Source organism: Nothobranchius furzeri, chromosome 13 (genome assembly GCF_043380555.1).
Source record: "Nothobranchius furzeri strain GRZ-AD chromosome 13, NfurGRZ-RIMD1, whole genome shotgun sequence".
Classification (NCBI taxonomy): Eukaryota; Metazoa; Chordata; class Actinopteri; order Cyprinodontiformes; family Nothobranchiidae; genus Nothobranchius; species Nothobranchius furzeri.
Genome location: NC_091753.1, coordinates 55390586 through 55412626, shown reverse-complemented (window position 1 = coordinate 55412626; position 22041 = coordinate 55390586). Strand labels below are relative to the sequence as shown.

At 42.5% G+C, this 22041-nt stretch overlaps 2 protein-coding genes across 8 annotated transcripts in view; both read left to right on the top strand.

Moving 5' to 3' along the window:
* Positions 1-22041, top strand: part of LOC107396759 (WD repeat-containing protein 76) — a 79775-nt gene that overhangs the window by 40610 nt on the left and 17124 nt on the right. For 5 of the 6 annotated variants that reach the window (XR_011516072.1, XR_011516071.1, XR_011516070.1 and 2 more), the window contains 3 exons: positions 16623-16727; positions 16943-17032; positions 17105-17197. Coding sequence is in view for 3 of the 6 variants with exons in the window: in XM_070543631.1 (XP_070399732.1) it covers positions 16623-16727; positions 16943-17032; positions 17105-17197 (288 nt within the window). In the remaining 3 variants the exon portion in view is untranslated. The remainder of the gene's footprint in view (positions 1-16622; positions 16728-16942; positions 17033-17104; positions 17198-22041) is intronic. The other variant, XM_070543632.1, reaches the window with a different exon arrangement.
* LOC139062534 (uncharacterized) lies at positions 5171-7200 on the top strand. Of its 2 annotated transcripts, XM_070543640.1 has the most exons (4): positions 5171-5285; positions 5390-5469; positions 5552-5741; positions 6144-7200. In XM_070543640.1, exons 1-4 carry the CDS (start codon positions 5223-5225, stop codon positions 6162-6164), a joined length of 354 nt encoding a protein of 117 aa, XP_070399741.1. In that variant the 5' UTR covers positions 5171-5222; the 3' UTR covers positions 6165-7200. The 2 variants fall into 2 exon arrangements, with proteins under 2 accessions (XP_070399741.1, XP_070399740.1); XM_070543639.1 differs by having other exon boundaries at positions 5552-7200.

Genomic DNA, 22041 nt, shown 5'->3' with positions numbered 1-22041 from the left:
TAAATTCATAATAATAGGGTGAGCAGTGGCGACCAACTCATCTGCGCCATGGGAGCCATAATGCATAACATCATTTTAATATGGGGGTGTCCGTGACACGGTTTAAATGCTGGCAGAGGACGCTGCGGCTGCAGTATATAGTGACTCGTTGCATTCTCCCTCAGCCAAAAGTCCTCACGTCATGCATTTAAGCTAAAATGCTAATGTTAACTTACCTTACACTGGCTGTAGAGACGTGGGTTATGGTCACGCAGATGTGCCATTAGATTCGAAGTGTTGCTGCCTTTTGCAGACACTTGTTTCCTGCACGTTCTGCAAACGGGATAGCAGTCTTCTATTAACTGTCCCTCAGCATTTTTCAGAAATCCAAAATATGCCCATACTTCCGATTTAGTCTTCTTTGAGGGCTGATGGATGTCCTGGGCGCTGCCGTCTCTGCCTTCGGCCATTATTTCAGCTTCAAAGTTTTGGTTGCAAACTAAAAAGTGCGTGTGTGCGGGAACTTCAGCAGAAGCGACGGTGGCTGGTAAGGGTCACCGCGCCTAAACCGCGGCCACGGTAAACCCACCGAGATAATTTAGTTTTTTAAAAACTGGACGGTTATTTTTATTGTCAACTTTTTTACCGGTGTTTACCGCTTTACCGGTTACCGTGACAACCCTACTCGTGACCACAGGTGAGGGTAGGAACATGGCTCGACCGGTAAGTCGAGAACTTTGCCTTCTGGCTAAGCTTTCTCTCCACCACAACAGACCGGTACAACGCCTGCACCACTGCAGACTCGGTACCAATCCGCCTATCGATCTCGCGCTCCATTTTTCCCTCACTCGTGAACAAGACCCAGAGAAGCTTAAACTCCTCCACCTGAGGCAGGACCTCGTCCCTGACCCGGGGAAGGTATTCTACCCTTTTCCAACTCAAGACCATGGCCTCAGATTTAGAGGAGCTGATTCTCATCCCAGCTGCTTCACAACAGCTGTGAACCGCTCTAGCAAAAGCTGAAGATCACGTTCTGATGAAGCCAACAGGACCACATCATCTGCAAAACGGGATATATATATATATATATATATATATATATATATATATATATATAAAGATTTAAAAAAAATAAGATTAAATTTTTTTTAAATGAGAAAAAAATAAACATTGAGAAAAACAATGTAAAGCAGAGACAATCCTCAGGCCACCAAAAAGGATCCCCTTAACACCTTGGCTGTGTCTAGTCCTGTCCATAAAAGTTCTGAACAAAATCTGTGACAAAGGGCAGCCTTGGTGGAGTCCAGCTCTCACCAGGAACGAGCCCAACTTACTGCCGACAATGAGACCAAGCTCTGACACCAGTCAGACGGGCAAGGCAGCTTTATTTATAAAGCACATTTCATACACAGAGGCAATTCAATGTGCTTTCCATTAGCAAGGACATTAAAATCATTGTGACTGTTACGTCCCCGACAGGAGATGTTAAAATGTGAAGGAGGGGGTAACATAAGAAATACGACAGTGGCGTTTAAAATGGGTTTAACTGTGATAAAAGGTTCTAAAAACAAGAGCAAACAGATGGCGAGCATTATTAAAATAATGCAAAACGAAAAATTCACTATAAGGTTAACAATTAAAAGACAAATTATCAACTATATAAAACACCTGGTTAAAACTTTATTAAAAGTTTTACCTAAACTGAAGGTGTTTTAAAAACACAACGACGTTGATAAAAGTCTAAAAACTAAATCCGAGTTAACCTTAAAACACAGTCAACACTAGGTGACATGCACAAAAGATCCATGTGGATCACTCAGAGTTAAAACTATAAGTTAAAACTCATCACAACGACGGGGTTAGACCAAACGAAACCTGGAGGACAGCAGAACCCCTGCACTGCTGCCTCTCAGTCTGCTGAAGGCACAGCCTTTTTATCCCAGGTGTGGCTCATCAGGAGGATTCAGTTCAGCTGTGCTCCTCAGCAGCCTGGAAGAGAGGAGGAGGAGGGGCGGTGTCCAGTCACCCACCAGAGCTGGGTGATCCTCAAATCAAATCAAATCAACTTTATTTGTAGAGCGCTTTCACATGGCCAGAATGGACAAACAAAGCGCTGTACATCAATAAAATGCCACACAATAGGACAGAGATATGACCATTAAAATACATTAAAAAATCCATTAAAATACACTAAAAAATCCCTGTAAAATACTGTAATAAATCCTATAAAAATACAATAAGAAATCCATTTTAAAATACAGTACAAAAACCTGAGTGCCAGTTCACATTCCATATCCGGCCTACTTCCCCCAACTTCAACGTCCAAAAGCCAGCGAGAACAGATGTGTTTTCAGTCTTCCTTTAAAGGTTTCTAATGACGTGGCCTGTTTTACATCAGCTGGCAGCTCATTCCAGAGACTTGGTCCAAGTACTAACAAAGCTCGACTACCACGAGACTTCAGGCTATACCTAGGCACAGTTAGTAATCTCTGGTCAGCTGACCTAAGGGAACGCACCGGGACATGCTGGTGGATGACATCGGAAAGATATTTAGGAGCCCCTGTGTTTAACGCCTTGAACACAAACAGGAGGACCTTAAACCTGATGCGATAAAAAACAGGGAGCCAATGCAAGGCACATAGGACTGGTGTTATATGTTCAGACCTCCTGGTAGATGTTAACAACCGGGCTGCAGAGTTCTGAACCTGGCTGCTTTTTCCCTCTTCAGGCTGGCAGCCGTGACAGTGACATAAAATACAATTTAAAAATTAAAAAGAAATAAAGTTAAAGGGTGAGCAAATAAAGTGCAGAACGTGCAGAATAAGAACATTTATTTATAGGCTGATTTTCAATTTTGATTTATAAGTTACTAGAGTTGGGGCACCTTTTAGGTCATGAGGAAGCTGATTCCATCTGTGAGCAGCATAGTAGCTAAAAGCAGCTTCACCCTGTTTGGTTCTGACCCGAGGTTCTACCAGCTGACTGTTTCCTAAGTATCTCAGAGCCCTGCTGGGCGTCTATACTTGGAGGAGATCTGACATGTATTCTGGCCATGAGTGATTTATAAACTAGTAGAAGCACTTTGAAATGGATTCTGTAGTTTACTGGTAACCAGTGTAGAGATCTAAGAACAGGAGTGATGTGCTCGGTTCTCTTGAGCCCCATTCCCATCTGTACCGGGTCGGCCCGGGCCGGGTAGTGTAGGTTGTTTACATATCTGGGTGGCCTGGTATTTTTCCGGGCCAACCAAGGCTCATTCTTGGCCCTCTTCCCGAGGGGTACTGCTTCAGGCCGACCAGGGCCAACACACCCACTGCTGACAGCAATTCACACCTTCCATTAGAGCAAGCCTCTGATTGGTGGGTAGAATCAGCCCATTCACACCTTCCATTAGAGCAAGCCTCTGATTGGTGGGTAGAATCAGGCCACATGGGCTTAAGACAAGGATGTGTGGAATCAACCGGGCCAGGCTGGGGCCGACTGGGGCTACCCGGCCCGGGCCAACCCGGTACAGATGGGAATGGCCCATTGGTTCCTGTTAAGACTCTAGCAGCAGCGTTCTGAATAAGCTGCCGTTGCTTCACAGCTTTTTTGGGGAAGACCAGTCAAAAGACTGTTGCAATAGTCCAGCCTGCTGGAGATGAACACATTAACGAGTTTCCCCAGGTCTGGTCTGGACATAGATGAAGATGATAAAACGCTGATCTAGTTATTGCCTTAATCATGTGACCAGTGAAGCTCAAGTCTAAATCAATCATGACACCAAGATTTTTAACCCGAGTCTTTGTCTTTATCCTTCTGGAGCCAAGTTGAGTAATAACCTCCATCTTATCCTGATTGTTTCCAAAGAAAATAATTCGTCTTGTCTTTGTTTAACTGGAGGAAGTTTGATTGCATCCAATCCTTAAAGAGCAAGTAACGTCTAAATTAACTTTTTTTTGCTGATGAACTGTATAAATGAGTGTCTAATAGTGTTTTAAATGTGTGCATTCTTTATTTTAGCATTTTGGTGCATTTTCTTTAAAAATTAAAAATTCTGTCTAAAAACCACAGTAATGCGCCACCTTCAGCTGAAAACATAGAATTTGAGTCATTTTGAATAAATTTTAGCCAATTGCTAAAGAGTAAAGTACTACGTAAACCAGTAGAGTACTACGTAGCAGCTCCGTGCCAAAGTTATAAAAGCAACGAGCGTCTCGGCCACGCCCTGTGGCGAGTGGGAGTTGGATTTGCAAGTGAGCGTAGGAGGTCAGCGGTAGTTCAGCATTAGCATATAGCATTAGCATTTCCTAGTCTTAGCATATCTTTTAGTGTTATAAATACTTATTTAGTGTTAGATTTGGCTGTTGGATATTGTAGTTTAGTTAGTGTTTGGCTGTTAGTGTAATTGGGAAAGTATTTCGGGTTTAGTGCTCCATATCGTCTTAGTATTGGTGAGTAGGTGTAGTGTAGTATGCTTGCGGTGACTCTGTGGGCATTTTACCCGCGATTCTGCATGTCTCCGTTTGAAGAGGGAGGCTGCCCACCGTGGCTCTTCCGCGATTTAGATGCAGCCCACCGACTCTGCTCCCCCACCACGGCGGGCTCCAGTCTGAGGTGAGTCAGCTAAATAAACGTTTTAACATCTTCTAAAGACAATTCCCTACCTAAATGCAAAGTCTGAGAGACGTGGTTCACTTCCTTTAGCTAGTCAGTCGGCAATTCTGCAACAGTGGCTCTAACTGACGCAGCACTAGTTGACAGACAGCATTACAGCGTGAAATCCAGCTTGTGAACAGGTTCTGTAAGGAATTCTGTTCAGGAGGTCGCATTTCAGGCTCTCCACATCATATGTGACTGACTTTTACGTTATAATGATCACACACTAGGAATGTTATAAAGCGCCTATATAGGAGATTATTTTGTATATTATCTGACTTTATAAACTCCCAACAACAATGTGCTTCTATTTTTTTTTCAGGCTAAATCTACCCAAGACACTGGCTGTCAGACTGATTTAGCTGCAAGAATGCACTTGTCCAGGCTGACGTGAAACCTTCCCTGTAGCAAAGGTGAATTATTTTTAATAATCTTCTATGTAAACATTTTATTATTACCTTCTAGTTTTAATTTATTTTACAGATTATTGTTACACGTGATTTTATGCTCTTTTAAACATTTATAAATGTGCTGCTTCTTTGTTTTTACATAGCCAGTCAGAATGGAGTTCACAGCCGCAGTGTGTCTGGTGACCCACAGGGACCATGATGAAAATTCATCTTCCAGAAAGTCCCAGAGCAGCGGCCACACCCCCTGAAAAGACCAAGGTGTGAGGTGTCTGCTGTTGATTCCAGCTTCCACCTCAGTGACAGTGCAAGCTCAGTGACTTTTCAACAAAAGGTGATGCCAATAACTTTTACTCTGATCCTAGACAAAGAGTGTGATTGATAAGATACAAAAACTGGTGTCATCAGAGGGTCGATTCAAAAACCTGAGAGAGGCTCTGAAGAAGTAAGCATGCATGCTCTTCTACCCATGTTCGATATGCACACCTGTACAGCTGAGTCTAATATAATCTGCATGTTTTCCATAGTTGTGACCCTCCTTGCGGTGGAGGGACTATGTCTCTCACCTGGCCAGGGAACGCCTTGGGATTCCCCCGGAGGAGCTGGCCCAAGTGGCTGGGGAGAGGGAAGTCTGGGCCTCTCGCCTTAGGCTGCTGCCCCCGCAACCCGACTCCGGATAAGCGGATGAAAATGGATGGATGGATGGATGGATGGATGGTACATTTAAATAATCTTGTCAACAGATCAGTTATAGATTTCTTTTTAGTTGGATTACTCTGTTTCATAGCTGAATTTACATCTTAGTTTACTATTTTCTTTTAAATTGCCACAATTATGATTAGATTTCATCATTTAAATGTAACGTTTTATACTTAGACTTGACTCTAAATATTTTGAAATGGATTTTTTATTCAAAAATTCCTCATTCATGTTTTTCCACAATACATTTTTATTTGATATCAGGTTTGATTTAGAAAATTAAGCTTAACTTTATATTTTTTTCATCATTTTACTTTATAAATTAATGATCTTATCCTTTTCGATTAAAAAATTGCTTTTATTTTAAATTTTCCAAACATTTATTCCCAACATTCTCCTCTCTGCTTATTTTTAAAAAAGCACTACTCATGTCTGATTTGAATGGATGGGTGATGAGCGAGCTTCTGCATAAAGACTGAAGATGCAACACAGGAACTGAGTGATGCTTGTTGGATGAGGGGAAACAAGTAAAACACACAGTGGAGTGCCCCTGGATTATAAACTCTTCATCATTTAAAGTGCAATTTGCTTTCATTCCTTAAAAAGGAACTCAAATCAAACAGGAATGGGTTTAATCCAGAGGATTTAAGGGGAAAAGCGACTGGACATATTCTAGTGAAACTGTGATTATATTTTAATACTTTGCTGACTTTATTCCCCTGGTGGGCACCATGTTGTAAATACAGTACAGTCACCAGGCAGAGTATGTAGCAAACGACACCAGTTTTGAGCCACTTGGAAGTTAGATCCCCAGCTTCAGCAGTCGAGACAGTTTAAAACCGTTTTTATGGTTAATCCTCTCTGGCCAGTGCATTATGGGTTTTGCCTTAATCATGAACCACAGAAGTATGTAAACTATTTTTGTTCTAACTTGCCAATGAAGCGTAAATATTGGCCGTGTACAGTAAAGTGTGCAGGCAGGCCGATGCATCTCCTAACATGCAAACAAAGACAAACGTGTTATTATCCTCATGATTGTCGGGCTCTGTAATGACTCTCCTGTGTACGACACTCAAAATCCTGGAGAACCACTTATGAGTGCAACACATTTTGTAATCTGTTGATCCCATTGTGCTAGCAGGAGCTATACAGTGGCATTATTGTGCTTCTTCTTGAAATATTTCTATGTATTTTTACAGGCTTTGTAAAGAAACACACCTAAAGCTTAAGTGGCAGGCATGTACCACTTCAACGTGTTCAGATATATAAACGGTACGTGTGTTGAAACTTAAACCCCACCTTTGCACCTGGACCTTTATCCTCTTATGGGCACATCAGACGTTTGCAGTCAGCAATACCCGGTGTCATGATTTATCTTTCAGTATATTTCCACAGCTTGAGTAGTATTTCCAGTTTTGTATAAGAGTGTATTCTTTCCTGATTACCTCTTGTTAATAAATCTATTCTTTCTCAGGGGGCTGAACGTTTCTGTGTGTTTTTATGAGTTTTTTTGGTGCTTTGTTCATGTAAAAAAGTCTGAAGTCAGACTGAATTTTTTTAAATATTTGCTTCCAACAAAAAAGACGTAAGTTTGAAAAAAAAAATAGCTTTTTAAAGTTTTAAAAGTTTTTTTTTTAACCTAACTTGCTTTTTACTAATTTAACAATGTTTTAAAACAAGATAGTTTGTTAAACAGGCTGTTTTACTCTACTTACTGGTGGATCTCTTAGATAAACTCGTCAAGCATCTCTCATGTCATGCGTGGAGTCTTTGATGAATTTAACATGGGAACTAGGCAATTTCTGTTTTCTTTTAGCAAAACGTGTCACACTGTGAGTTAGGGGGGGAGGGGGGTGTTAGGACCCAAGATGCAGACCAAGGATGGCACAAGGCAGGAGTAGTGAAAACGTAAAAATCCTTCATTTAGGGGTCAATCCAAAGGGCTGGAAGGCAAAAACCAAAAATCCAAGAATAAAATATCCAAAAACACAAGAGACCTAGAGAAATTCGAAATACCTAGAGAGGAGGCGAGACAATGCTGACACAAACAATGGACCGACAAACAAACTGAGACGCAGACAGGGTTATATACACAAGGGCTGGGTGATTAGGGAATTCTGCGCAGGTGAGACCAATAAACAGAGGAGGAGCACAACGGAGCAGGGGAGGAAACCATACCTAAAAATGGGGAAGGGAGCAAAATGAACTAGAGGGAGAAAACAGACTAGATAAAACACTTAACAGAAGACTAATGATAAAAGGGGTCTAAGGAAAAACGTAAGGGAAACCTAGAGAGCCTGGAGGGGGTTGGGGACACACAGGGCTGCTGAAACCTGGGAGGAACACCTAAGGGGAAAAAACCTGGAGTGGCCTGGGGAACACAAGGAGGCACATAAGGGAAACCTAGAGAGGAATGGAGAACACAAGGAGACACATGAGGGGGACGCAGACCATGACAAAACGTATTTCCTCGCTATGCGTTCAACTTTTTAACACTTTAATCTAACAGCTGAAACATCTCCCCAGCCTTCCTTAGTTTCTACAGGAGTGATTTATCACTTATGGGCCATTCTCATCTGTACCGGGTCAGCCCGGGCCGGGTAGCCCCAGTCGGCCCCAGCCTGGCCCGGTTGATTCCACACATCCTTGCCTTAAGCCCATGTGGGCTGATTCTACCCACCAATCAGAGGCTTGCTCTAATGGAAGGTGTGAATTTGCTGTCAGCAGTGGGTGTGTTGGCCCTGGTCGGCCTGAAGCAGACCCCCTCGAGAAGAGGGCTGAGAATGAGCCCTGGTTGGCCCGGAAAAATACCAGGCCGCCCAGATATGTAAACAACCTATGCTACCCGGCCCGGTACAGATGGGAATGGCCCTTAAATCAAACAAACCAGCCGTGTTCAGGATCTGAAACATGCAGGAAATGTGCTGGAAGCAGACTGCAGCACCAGGTATGTCAGCTCCATTTCTAAGTCCCAACAGAAGTGCCAGGCTTAAGTTGCAAATAGAATATTTTAGCCACAGGGGGCGATAGGGGCAGGGAGGCCTTTCATTAACCAATTTTTTCTAAGTCCAACTGACCAGACTGGCACTCTTAAGTTCCAAATGCTGTGTTCTGGTCACAGAGGGCGCTGTTTTCTAGGCCCAAATGTTTCTTGTTGTCTGTGACTTCAAATGGTGTTTTTCTTTTTGGGACTCTGGTAGTTTGCCCTAAAGTAAGTTGAAGTGGTAGCAGCCGGCTGCTTCTCCTTCTCTGATATTATTGAGAACCTCTCACACCAGTGGTGTACGCTGATAAATACGCAAGTGTGAAGTGAGTGGAAGACCCGGGGATGCGCGGCGATTCGTTAAGATCAACAACTGGACGGTCCAGTAGTTGCTTTTTGTCAAACAGCTTATTGGCAGAGGTTTTTAGACAAATGCGACAGAACTGCTTATTGTTTTTTCTTTTTTTTTATCTTCACAATATATTTATGGCTATACCATGTCAGAAGGTTATTAAGAGATATGAAAACATATTTTAAGCTAATTTGTTTTCCAAGTTTGCTATTAAAATTATTGAGACTTTCTTCTGGAAAATGTCGGCAACATAAGTTCACAAAACCTCTTTGATTAAACATGTTTTATTTAAATACAAACATCACATGATTTAGATGTTTGTTAAGCTCTCAGTCTAGGAACACAGCAGAAAGTGATGCATGCAGTTCTTGCTCTGAAAAAACAGGATGTTTCAGTCCATCATAATAAACACTTTGAGGATGTTCAGTCATTCATTGACTTTGTTTAGCTGCTCTTTTTGTAACTTTGTTTTTTGTTCATTTATGTTTATGTGAATTTGCAGTTGTATTTGTAAGTCTCATACTGTTAACTTGACACGAAGAATGAATGGAAAATGACCTCCGTGGCTAAATTCTGCTTTGTTCGTTTTCAAACTAAAACAAACGATAAGATAAACAAACAGTCTCCACTGATTGTGACGGTATTGATATGGTGTTGGTTAAAAGTTATTGATGGTATTCTAAAACCATTAACTTATCTATATAACTTATCCTTCCAAAATGGTTTATTTCCTCAGAAAATGAAAGCAGCTAAAGTAATACCAATTTTTCAGCAAGGGAATAAACATCTATTTAACAACTACAGGCCAGTATCACTTCTTCCTCAATTTTCAAAAATCCTGGAAAAACTATTTAATAGTAGACTAGAACACTTTTTTAAATAAACACAAAATACTAAACCATAGTCAGTACGGATTCCGAGAAAAGAGGACAACAGCACTTGCAATAATGGAAGCAACCGATGAAATAATTAATACATTAGACAAAGGTAAATATGCTATTGGAGTATTCATAGAGTTTAGGAAAGCTTTTGATACAATAAATCACTCAATTCTCATAAACAAGCTTCAACAGTACAGCATTAGGGTAATAGCACTGGACTGGATCACCAATTATTTATCTAAGAGACAACAATTTGTGAAAATGGTTGATGTCACTTCTGAAAGTATGGGGATTGCCCAACCAGCATTTCCTCCCCATCCCCGCATATTTTTCTCCTCCTGCTCCCTCACATCATCACACAAACATGCACATAGGACCTTGGGGGGTGCACAAGTCAGGGAGTGCGGGTATGGACCACATTCCCGCATCCCTGTGGCAACCTGCCCCCCAATTTTATTTGCACCTTATACACTTCCACCGACGACATTCCATGCATACACACACTTAGGGCCTTGGGAGTGAGCACATTCAACGGCATTTGGCAGGGGGATTTCTCAGCCTCCTCCCGAGTGCCGGTGCCCACTTCCAATTTTAAACTGCACTTAGACGCTGAGGGCTGTGGGTGCAAGTGGGGTGGTGTGGTGGTATCCGCTGGCATAGGCCAGACAATGCCCGCACTGCCCGCTCACCACAGCCATGGAATACACCTCATCAACACACAGCACTATATTGAAGCAGGCGAAGGGAGACTAGGGGTCTTAGCACACCTCTGTTGTTGCTTGGCTTCCTGGGGCTGGAGGCTAGGAGGGAGGAGGGAGATCTGGCCGTCTGGTTGGGGTCTGTGGTGGTGGGTTGCTGTGCTCAGCGTTGGGCGGGGGAGCCTGCTCATCAGCACCCCAGCAGAAAGGGTCAAACTCTGGGAACCGGTGATGGTTGTACCCAATGTGCAGCAGTTCCGGGACCAGAGTTAATGGGGTGTGTATCGGGAGCATGAGTGGGTGTCCGGCATGCATTTCTGTAAGTCTTTGGTTGTATGTGCATGTGTGAGCATGAGAGAGGGAGTGTGTGACTGTGTTTGTGTATGACTGTATATGTCAGGTGGGGCCTTTAACTCCTCCCCTCTCCTGGGACTTCTTTTTATGATATAGATCTTTGCCTCCCCTCCCCCTGCCACACCTGGTGTGGAGTGCGGTGCCTTGGTCTGCCTGAGTGTTTGTGGCTCCCGGGTCAGGGGGTTTAAGATTTTTGGTATCTGCCTGTTCAATCCCGGTGGCTGCCTGGTGGGGTCTGGGTCCCTGGGCTCTGCTGGGTCCCCGGCGGGGGTGGTCGCCCCTGGGTCCCGGGCTCGGTCGGCTAGGGGGTGGGAGGCTGCGGGCGGGCCTGTGGGCTTTCTGGTGATATCTCCAGGGGCTCTGCTGGCTGCTGGTTGTTGCCCCCCCGGGGCGACCCTCTGTGCCTCTCGACGGGGGCGGGGGCCTTTCTGGTTGCAGTCTCCTTGGGGTTCCTGTGTTCTGGGGCAGCACCTGGATCTCTGGGACTTGGGCCTCCCCCCCCCCCCCCCCCCCCCCCCCGTCTCCTACACATCTTTGGGGGCGGATCTGTGGTCCCTCACACTCTCTATTGGACGCTCCTATAGAGAAACCTTACATATACAAGCGTGTGTACACACACAGGTGCTCACATGGTGCTCTCATAAGTATGGGCTTGGGCACGTTCAACACATGTCTTAAGGCTGTCGTTGCCACTAAATGCACTGTGATTTATTATTGTGGGATTGTTCAGTTAAACAATGTTGATTTTATATTTCACCATCAGGTTGATGCGGTGATAGCTTGCTCCTGATGTATTGTTGTGTGTCCCATTTTTTCTTCTTCTATTCTTTCTCTTTCTGCAGGTCTAGAAGCAGACTCTTGTTAATTATTGTTTATTTTTGTGGAACCCCCCCACCCCCACCCCCTTCCCCCCTGTCCCCCCACCTTTTGTCTTTTCCTTTCTCTTTCACCTCTGACTCCGTGTCTGGTTGGAATTACAAAGCATTCAAAAACAACAACAATAAAGTTTTAAGTATCAGGCGTGACATTAAAAGCAGACGCTTTGATGCTCCACCTGAGAGTAAATTATCGCGTCATACCCCTGTCAAAACCCGTGCACGCGCATTGGGTCCACAGCGCGCGTGTGAACGGGACTCGCGAGCGGAAATATACATGGCGAGAGGTCATTTGTGCACTGAGAGGGAGCAAACTGTGTCTGTGAGCGCACAAGGATGTGCACAAGTGACAACCCTGCGTGCGCGCGTGGTCAACGAGCACACGGCAGAGGAAAACGTGCGCGCGCGGCAGCCTCTGTGCGCGCTCGGCAGCCTCTCTGCGCGCTCGGTTTCTGACTCCTGCTCGCTCGGCTGTAAGGGTTTTGGCACTCTGGAGGCGTGGCCTGTGGCAGATCTTCTCTGTCCTCTGATTGGTTAGTGTACCCCGCACTTTACCCTCTACCTATCTATATAAAAAAGTCTGTTAGTCAAGTAGTCGCTGGCATAGCTCAGTTGGAAGAGCGGGTGACTCTCGCCCCGGAGGATCCAGGTTCGAGGCCGGGCAAGGAAAATGCAGTAGATGTCATGTTAATTTTTCTTAATTTCAGGTATTTTACAGTTGTGACCGTTCAACTGTCATTAAACGTCCGAATGTTTGCTGGGCAGTGTTTTAAAAAGTGCACATAAGCTAGATGGTTTTAACCATATAAAATTACATTTTTTGTGATACTGGAAAAATACATACTGAAATAAAACTACTGATTGAAAACTTTATGACTGTGGTTGTACAATATATGACTCACTAATACACTGCAAACTCCCTTAGAGTGGGGCTTCCAGAGAGAGAGAGAGAGAGAGAGAGAGAGAGAGAGAGAGAGAGAGACAGAGAGAGAGACAGAGAGAGAGAGAGAGAGAGAGAGAGAGAGAGAGAGAGAGAGAGAGAGAGAGAGAGAGAGAGAGAGAGAGAGAGAGAGAGAGAGAGAGAGAGAGAGAGAGAGAGAGAGAGAGAGAGAGAGAGAGAGAGAGAGAGAGAGAGAGAGAGAGAGAGAGAGAGAGAGAGAGAGAGAGAGAGAGAGAGAGAGAGAGAGAGAGAGAGAGAGAGAGAGAGAGAGAGAGAGAGAGAGAGAGAGAGAGAGAGAGAGAGAGAGAGAGAGAGAGAGAGAGAGAGAGAGAGAGAGAGAGAGAGAGAGAGAGAAGTTCTTGCCTCATTAATGAATTGTTTATTTTTTTCAGTATTTAATTGACAAATTATCCTTTCAAATAATTAATTGATGAGTTACATAATTGTCCATTTAGAATTGTTGAATGGACTGAGTCAAGTTTGGTGCACTTTATATATTTCAAAACATGTTTTTTTTTTATTTTAATGATGCATATAAATAATTTAAATGTTAATTTAATGAAATATTTCTATTTTTTCATTACCTCACCCTTGTTTTGACAAAAACGGGACCTTGCTGGATAATATCATGGAGAAACTATTTGTTCACAGTACATGGCTCAGTGAGGATCTGTGTAAAGGAGGAGATACTCAGAAATCTGTCTGCAGATTGTTACAACCCAGACTGGAAGTGGCGGGCTGTAATAAGAAAGGAGACCAAACAGAGGAGTGGGGGTTCAACAACTGATTTATTTAACAAAAGTAAGGATTTACTAAAGCAAGTTAGTTTTGAAATGTTTTGAAATATATAAAGTGCACCAAACTTGACTCAGTCCATTCAACAATTCTAAATGGACAATTATGTAACTCATCAATTAATTATTTGAAAGGATAATTTGTCAATTAAATACTGAAAAAAATAAACAATTCATTAATGAGGCAAGAACTTTTCTCTCTCTGTCTCTCTCTCTGTCTCTCTCTCTCTCTCTCTCTCTCTCTGGAAGCCCCACTCTAAGGGAGTTTGCAGTGTATTAGTGAGTCATATATTGTACAACCACAGTCATAAAGTTTTCAATCAGTAGTTTTATTTCAGTATGTATTTTTCCAGTATCACAAAAAATGTAATTTTATATGGTTAAAACCATCTAGCTTATGTGCACTTTTTAAAACACTGCCCAGCAAACATTCGGACGTTTAATGATAGTTGAACGGTCACAACTGTAAAATACCTGAAATTAAGAAAAATTAACATGACATCTACTGCATTTTCCTTGCCCGGCCTCGAACCTGGACCCTCCGGGGCGAGAGTCACCCGCTCTTCCAACTGAGCTATGCCAGCGACTACTTGACTAGCAGACTTTTTTATATAGATAGATAGAGGGTAAAGTGCGGGGTACACTAACCAATCAGAGGACAGAGAAGATCTGCCACAGGCCACGCCTCCAGAGTGCCAAAACCCTTACAGCCGAGCGAGCAGGAGTCAGAAACCGAGCGCGCAGAGAGGCTGCCGAGCGCGCACAGAGGCTGCCGCGCGCGCACGTTTTCCTCTGCCGTGTGCTCGTTGACCACGCGCGCACGCAGGTTTGTCACTTGTGCACATCCTTGTGCGCTCACAGACACAGTTTGCTCCCTCTCAGTGCACAAATGACCTCTCGCCATGTATATTTCCGCTCGCGAGTCCCGTTCACACGCGCGCTGTGGACCCAATGCGCGTGCACGGGTTGTGGCACGCTTTAAACGCCATAGTAAATCTGTAAGGCTTGTTACCAGCATTCAGACATCAATTCTGTTTACAGGACACGGTAAAAAAAAAAAAAAAAGAAAGTGTGGGGATTGCCTGTGGTGTCCCCCAGGGGTCAGTATTAGGACCTGCGCTATATATATATATATATATATATATATATATATATATATATATATATATATATATATATATATATATATATATGACATTTTTCAAGTCTGTAAAACTCTGAAGATGATCTTATTTGCTGATGATACAAATTTGTTCTACTCTGGAAATGATCCCAAGAAATAATTAAAATTATCAATAAAGAATTAAGTAAACTAAAAAAAATGGATCCCCGCCTGATTGCCCATTGACCGCTGGAGATAAGCACCACCCCCCACCCCCGCTCGACCCTACATGGACAAAGCGGGTTCAGACAATGGATGGATGGACGGATGGATAGATAGAAAAAACTAAGGTAATGACTTTTGGCAATTGTAAAAACAAAACAGAAGTATGTATAAAGATTGATGATGAAAAAATTGAGAATGTAAGTGAAATCAAATTTTTGGGTGTGATACTAGATAAGAAACTCAGTTGGAAGCCCCACATTAGACACATACAAACCAAAGCAGCAAAAAAACATTGCACTTATAAATAAAATGAAGCAACTTTGGACTGTAAATCACTCCATATTCTGTATGGTTAATTAGTTCTGCCATATTTCACTTACTGTATTGGGGAAACAATTATAAAAATGCACTACACCCACTATCAGTATTGCACAAGAGGGTAATACGTGTCATTCATAAAGTTGGGTTTCTGGATCATACAAATTCTTTGTTTTACAGTCAAAATACATAAAACTTCAAGACCGGGTTCATTATCAAACAGCTCAAATCATGTTTAAAGCTTGTAAGCACTTATTGCCACCTTATATTCAAAAGCTCTTCAACCAGAGTGATGAAGGATATAATTTACAAAGGACTAAAAATTTTAAAATGCCTAGAGTAAGAATCACTAAAAGGAGTTTTTGTGTATCAGTATGTAGAGTGAAGCTGTGGAATGGGCTGCAGGAAATACACAAACAGTGTCCAAATATAAACAAATTTGAATCACTGTATAAAAATATGATAATTAATGGATATGAAAACGAGGTTCTCTGAGGTTCTGGAAACTATGATATTATCATTATTATTTTGCTGTTGTTGATGTTATTATTGTCATTCTTATTATTATTACTATCACTATACAAAGTATATATACAAAATTCTCTCATTAGTAGCTGCATATATATGTATATTAATATGTATGTATGTATGTATGTATAGATGGTAATTTGTAAAGGTAAATTAGTAATGTGAGACAAGGGGGTGGGATTGCATAAGCACTTGCTTTTTCTTACTCCCTTTGGACAAAGACTTCTTTTTTGTTGGTATATCTTTTTTTTCTACTATGTTAGTTAATTTTTAAAAATATTTTGTCTTATGTTCAAAATTAACGTTTCAATAAATCAAGCATGTTTCTTGGAGCTGCATTTGCACATCTCTGCCAGGTGGTGACGACAAATAAACCAAAAATCTGTCCCAAGGTTCTGCTGTCAATCAACAACATAATACGCTCATTGGCTACGTTCTGTCTTGGACGGCCTCCAAGGTTCAGCTGCTAGCCAATGAGGTCCCAGGAACTGTGTTTCGTAAAGTTGAAGGCGGGGCTTGTTACAAAACTTTCTTCCTCGTGGCGCGAACAGCTTCCATAGAAGAATTAGGGGAAGCAGCTGTGAAACAAAAGTCTGTTGCTTGAATTGGTCGCAAGTAGAAACAGCTACTTTCTAAGTGTACCGACATGTCGTCTGTAGCAAGGAAACGAAAAGCCGCAGCGAAGGTACAGTAAACTAGCTTGTTAGCTTAACCGTTCTGTTGCGTGTTGCCGTTAAAAGTTTGAGTTGAATAACGAAACCCGGTTGAAGTTTGAAAGGGGTAGCGGAGCTGTAGTGTTCGCTTCTTTTGCTCACAGCCTCGTTTGGTTTCTTGTTAATTGTCATGCAGGACTTGACTCCCGAGGCACCAGTGCGACGGTCCTCTCTGAGACGCCCCGTGGCTCCCAAACGCCTTTGTTACTCTCCGGTCATAACAGAAAATAGCAAAAAGAAAGTACGTGAAACTGGACGATTTCGCTCCACGTCAAGGCCACTTTTCAGCATGTTTTAGTTGGCTTCCATCTTCAACACACTGAATGGGGTGTGCTGGAGCAATGAAACAACTAAAACATGCTGGATAGCAGCCCTCAAGGACTGGAGTGGAATAGACTTTCCATATGTGGTTGTTTTTGATTTTTTTTTTTCACCACCAAATTTTTCTCTCAATAGAAAACAAAATCCCCCATAGAAAAGAATGCTGAGAAAAAGCAGGTAAAGGATGAAGATGCCACCAAGAACAGTGTTGTGGAACCTACATCTGTAAGTACAGAAACACTGCTCTGTCTTTGTGCTTGGAGGTTTGTGTGTAATGTTTTCATTTTGGCCTGACAGAATGGTTACGGAGGGCTTTCTGAGTATGAACTGAAGCGCCTGGAGAACATCAAACAGAACCAAGCTTTTCTGTCTTCTATCAACCTGCTCCAGGTAGGCTTGTGGGTTTGGCTCTTTTACTCACCTCAGCCCTAAACTTTAAACTTGTGTGTGACTAAATTACCTAAAGGTGGATATTGTATTTCATCGCTTATCCAAGATCTGGTTGCAGGGGTATCGGTTCTAGCAGGAAAAGTTAGACACGCCTCTTCCCAGTGACACTATCCAGCTGCTCCCGGGAATCCAGAGCAACTGACGAGCCAGAAAGGATATAAAATCCTGTCAGGAAATCAAACAGGAGGCAGACACTCCACACAGTGGTCCCTCGTTTACCGTGGGGCTTACGTGTATTTATTAGTTTTCCCCTGAACTAATTGACGAATGTTTTTCCTCTCAAAACATGAATGCTGATTATTTTACGGCAATAGCAGCACCATGAAGACGATTAAACAACCAGATGTGCCACTCTGTGCGCTCTGTTTGGGTTCAGCAGTCCACTCCTGTCCTGCTCGCTGTAGGGTTGTCACGGTGTGAAAGTTTGACCTCACGGTTATTGTGACCAAAATTGTCACGGTTTTCGGTATTATCACGGTATTTTTTTAAACGCGTTACATTTTCAGACAACTAAATAAATCCTGTATATCAGGAAAATACTGTCGTCAGTTTGTGTCTAAATTTTGCCTAAAATGTGTTATTTTGTAATTATGTTGTTTATTTGTTTACATTTTTCCCTTTTAGTCTTTAAAATACCAATATTTGCCCATAACTTCTTATTTTTTGTCTGTTTGATGTCATCATTTAAAAAATATTAGACCAGATGATACTCAGTACTCAAGTAGCCTTCTAATCAGATACTTTTTTACCCTTACTTGAGTAATAAACCCTATATCAGGAAAATATCATCCTCGGTTTGTGTCCTTCCAGTGAGCTTTGCAGATGTGGGAAAATGTCATCAGGCAGTAATCATTGTTAAATTCATAATTATTCTCGGAGAGAGACCAACTCTTATCTGCCCCTGGGAGCCCCGTAATGCATAGCGTCATTTCAACATGGGGGTGTCCGCGACACGGTTTATATGCAGGTAGCGGCGCTGCGGCAGCTTTATATAGCGACTCGTTGCATTCTCCCTCAACCCAAATCCTCGGATCACGTATTTTAGCTAAAATGCTAACGTTAGCTTGCCTTGCGTTGACTGTAGAGTTGTGGGTGATGGTCACACAGATGTGTCATGAGATTTGAAGCGTTGCTGCCTTTCACAGACACTTTTTCTGCATGTGCTGCAAACAGGATAGCCGTCTTCTATCAACTGTCCCTCGGCATTCTTCAAATATCTAAAATATGCCCGTACTTCCCACTTTGTCTTCTTTGAGGGATAATAAATGCCCTCCTGAGCACTGCCGTCTCCTCCTTTGGCCATTATTTCAGCTTTAGCTTCAAGAAAGTTTTGGTTGTAAACAACAAAGCGCGCATGTGCCGCCGGCAACTTCAGCAGATGATACGGTGGCTGGTAAGGGTCACCGCGCCTACACCGCAGCCACGGTAAACCCACAGAGATAATATATGTTTTGAAAACAAGACGGTTATTATTATTGTCAACTTTTTTACCGGGGTGTACCACTACACCGGTTTCCGTGACAATACTAGCTCGCTGCTATCACTGTAACTTTTAAAACCAAGCGAGACCCTGGATGTGGACTCGCCAAGCAAAAACTTTTCAGATTGTCACATTTAATGTTTCTCCTCCCAGCCATGGACATTTTAGACATAAGTTGTCCAACTGTTACTGGCATACTGTTCAATCAGCGGCCAGCTTGACTGTTATTGGTGCTTTTCTGGTCTAATCCCGCTGTCCCAATATCTGATTATTTCCGTTTGGCTTTTCCATTTTCTGATTGGATTTTCATTAATGTCTATTTGTTGTCGCCTTATGTTTACCATCGGGTGGGGGAACCACGTCACAGGGAGGGACTACTGTACTCTAACTTTTTTCAGTGTGGACGAGCTGCAGCTCTCCCTGGATAATGGAGCTTCTCGCCTTTTCTCTAAAGCAGTGGTTCCCAAACTTATTTAGCCGCGCACCCCCTTCTATGTCCCGACCATGTTGACGCACAGCCCAGCCCCACATCAGGGCATGGCTATATATATATATATATATATATATATAAATATATATATATATATATATATATATATATTAGGGCCGGGACTTTAACGCTTTAATTACGATTAATTAGAAAAAATTAACGCATTTAATCGCAGCTTGCATTTCAAGCACGGCGGAACCTTTGTCATTGCACTTTTTCCTCGTAGACCGAATATCACTGACGCACACTACAATGCACAGTGGCTAATGGCTACTAAAACGAAATAAACAGAAAGAAGTTGCCTTGCTTGGACTGATGCAGGATTTAGGAAACACGTCCGCCTCTTAACTTGGAAAAAAAACTTCCAGACAACAACGGAGTCCGTGTCGCGGACATTTTTCTGAGATCGTCTCTGCTGCGGCTGCCCGCCCGGTGGCACCGGGAACTTTACAAAAGTTGCGGTAAGCTATATTTTTAACATTTACGTAACATCTGTGCAGCGCTGAAAGCATCAGACAGAATAATTCTTTGCCCTAACAGTAGTTTATGAAAGTAGTCAGACAAAAGCGAGGCACCTGGCTGCCGCTGGGAGAATGTTCCGTGTTCTCACTACTCTGTAAACAATCACAAACAACGTGTCTTACAGTTGAAAACAGAAGTTTAAGTTAAAACAGAAACACTCTGAAACTTTTCTGATGATTTTCTAAACAATTCTGTCGGGGAATTCTATTTTTCTGAGACGAGTCTCTGTCTAAACATCGCATGCATTACTATCATTAAGCAGCGAGGTGTGTTGAAGTTGTCGTCAGCTAAGGGGCGGATGCTTACGTGTATCAGGGGCAGCGAGGAACGAGGAAGTTGTGATCAGGCTGGAGATCACACCAGATTCGCTGCAGCAGGCGTGAATCTGCGGGTCTGCAGCATCCCCTTCTTAACGTGACAGAAGAACTTCCCATGTAAGGAAGGTTCGCTCACCTGTTCGTCAGATCATTATTTCCTCGCCATGATCTTTTATCATCCCATCAACCTCCAGTCATCCAACTGGAACCAGTTAGTGTTCCTGATCATTCTCAGAATATGCCATGCCTGCTCTGGTGTTAAAAGTTAGTACATTTAAGTCCTAGATCATATTTGTGCCTGTTCTACTGTCATTTTGAAGGATTATTATTTATGTGTTTTTACTGCATTATGAGTAGAAATGCTAATAAAAACTCCCAATTATACAAACAAGTGAAACTGGAAAAATTAGAATCTGGTGCAAAGTCAAATTTATTTCAGTCATTCAACTAGACAGAGAGACTATTTAAAGGCTCAGGAACCATTTGCAGGTGTTTTCTATTAGTAATTATAAATTTTAGTTGATTTGGGTTTTGTTTCATATCACACAGTGACATGTGAATAATTAAAATGCATTTTTTTATTAAAAGCTTTAGTTTACGGTAATAACCATGCCTAATGTTTGATTCTCTATCTCATAATTTAATTAAAAGTTTTACTTTGAGAGCGCATTTTCCTGAACGATTAAAATGCGATTAATTGAGATTAATTAATTACAAAGCCTGTAATTAATTAGATTAATTTTTTTAATCAAGTCCCAGCCCTAATATATATATATCAGACATCACGCTAAACCAGGGGTCGGCACCCTGTTCCCATCAAAGAGCCATTTTTACCCGTTTCCCACAGTAAAGAAAACACCGCAGCAGCCGCGGCGTTGTGGGCGGGGCCTACCCTCAGACAGCAGAGCGCTGCTCACAACAGGTGACAGCAGCCGGTACCGGTCGCTCGGGTACGTCAAAGCTATCTTTCATAAGAAGATAATCAATAAAACGATTTATATAAAATGGATCCAGAAGTTGTAGCCCGTCTCTGCCTACAATATTTTGATATTTTTCACCCTGTTGGTGGTTTTACTGAGCAGGTGCCACTTTTGTCATACGTTTCTTTTTAAAACATGTTTAAACTGTTCAGAATACAAATCCAGGCTCTGTCACGTTTGATTGTTGTAATTAAAGTAAACTTTGTAGGTGGGGAAGGTCAGAAATGGATCTGATCATTTTGTTTTTCCCTCATTTACAGTGACGGAGATAACGGCGCAGTGCGCCTGGCTCTGGTGTTAATCAAGTTAAATTTGATCTCTTTGTAACAATTTTCACAAGAAAACAGAACAGTTAAAAGCAGGGCTTGTGTTGTGTTGACCGGACAGTTCCCGTATTTGGCCGTTTATTTTGACGGAGAAAGAATAGAAAGAAATACCCCGACGCATGCAGACGAACTGACATTTTATTCGTTTCGCAAATCGCAGATGTAGCTAAATCACTCAAGGAAAGATTCCCATCTGAACATCTGAGCTGGACACTGCTCAGCGCAGCTCACTGTTAGCGCATACATAAGGTGCACCGCGAGCTGAAGATGTGGAGAGGGGCTTGGAGCGCATTGCAGAACCAGAGCGCATGCGGGAAGATTCCTTCCACTGAAGCGAGAGTTTTCCAAACCCGGTCTCTCAGAGAGACTTGTCACTTCGAAAATGTTCCCTGATTATGAAACTTTGGCTGAATTGTGCTTGTTCCTGTCTCCAATGTGGCGTCTGAGGAGAATCCCAGAATCTCACATCCTCTTCAGCTCAGAAAGCGCCTATGATTACGCACAAGCGTGACGCGTCAACCCGGTCTCAAAGTAAGACCGGGTTGGACCTGTTCAGGTTTACGCAGACAATCTTTACATTTAGAATTGTCATACAGATGTAAAATTTATGCAGTAAAATATAAAGCATTTTATTTAAATATCCATTCATTATTTTACAAGCACAGAGAG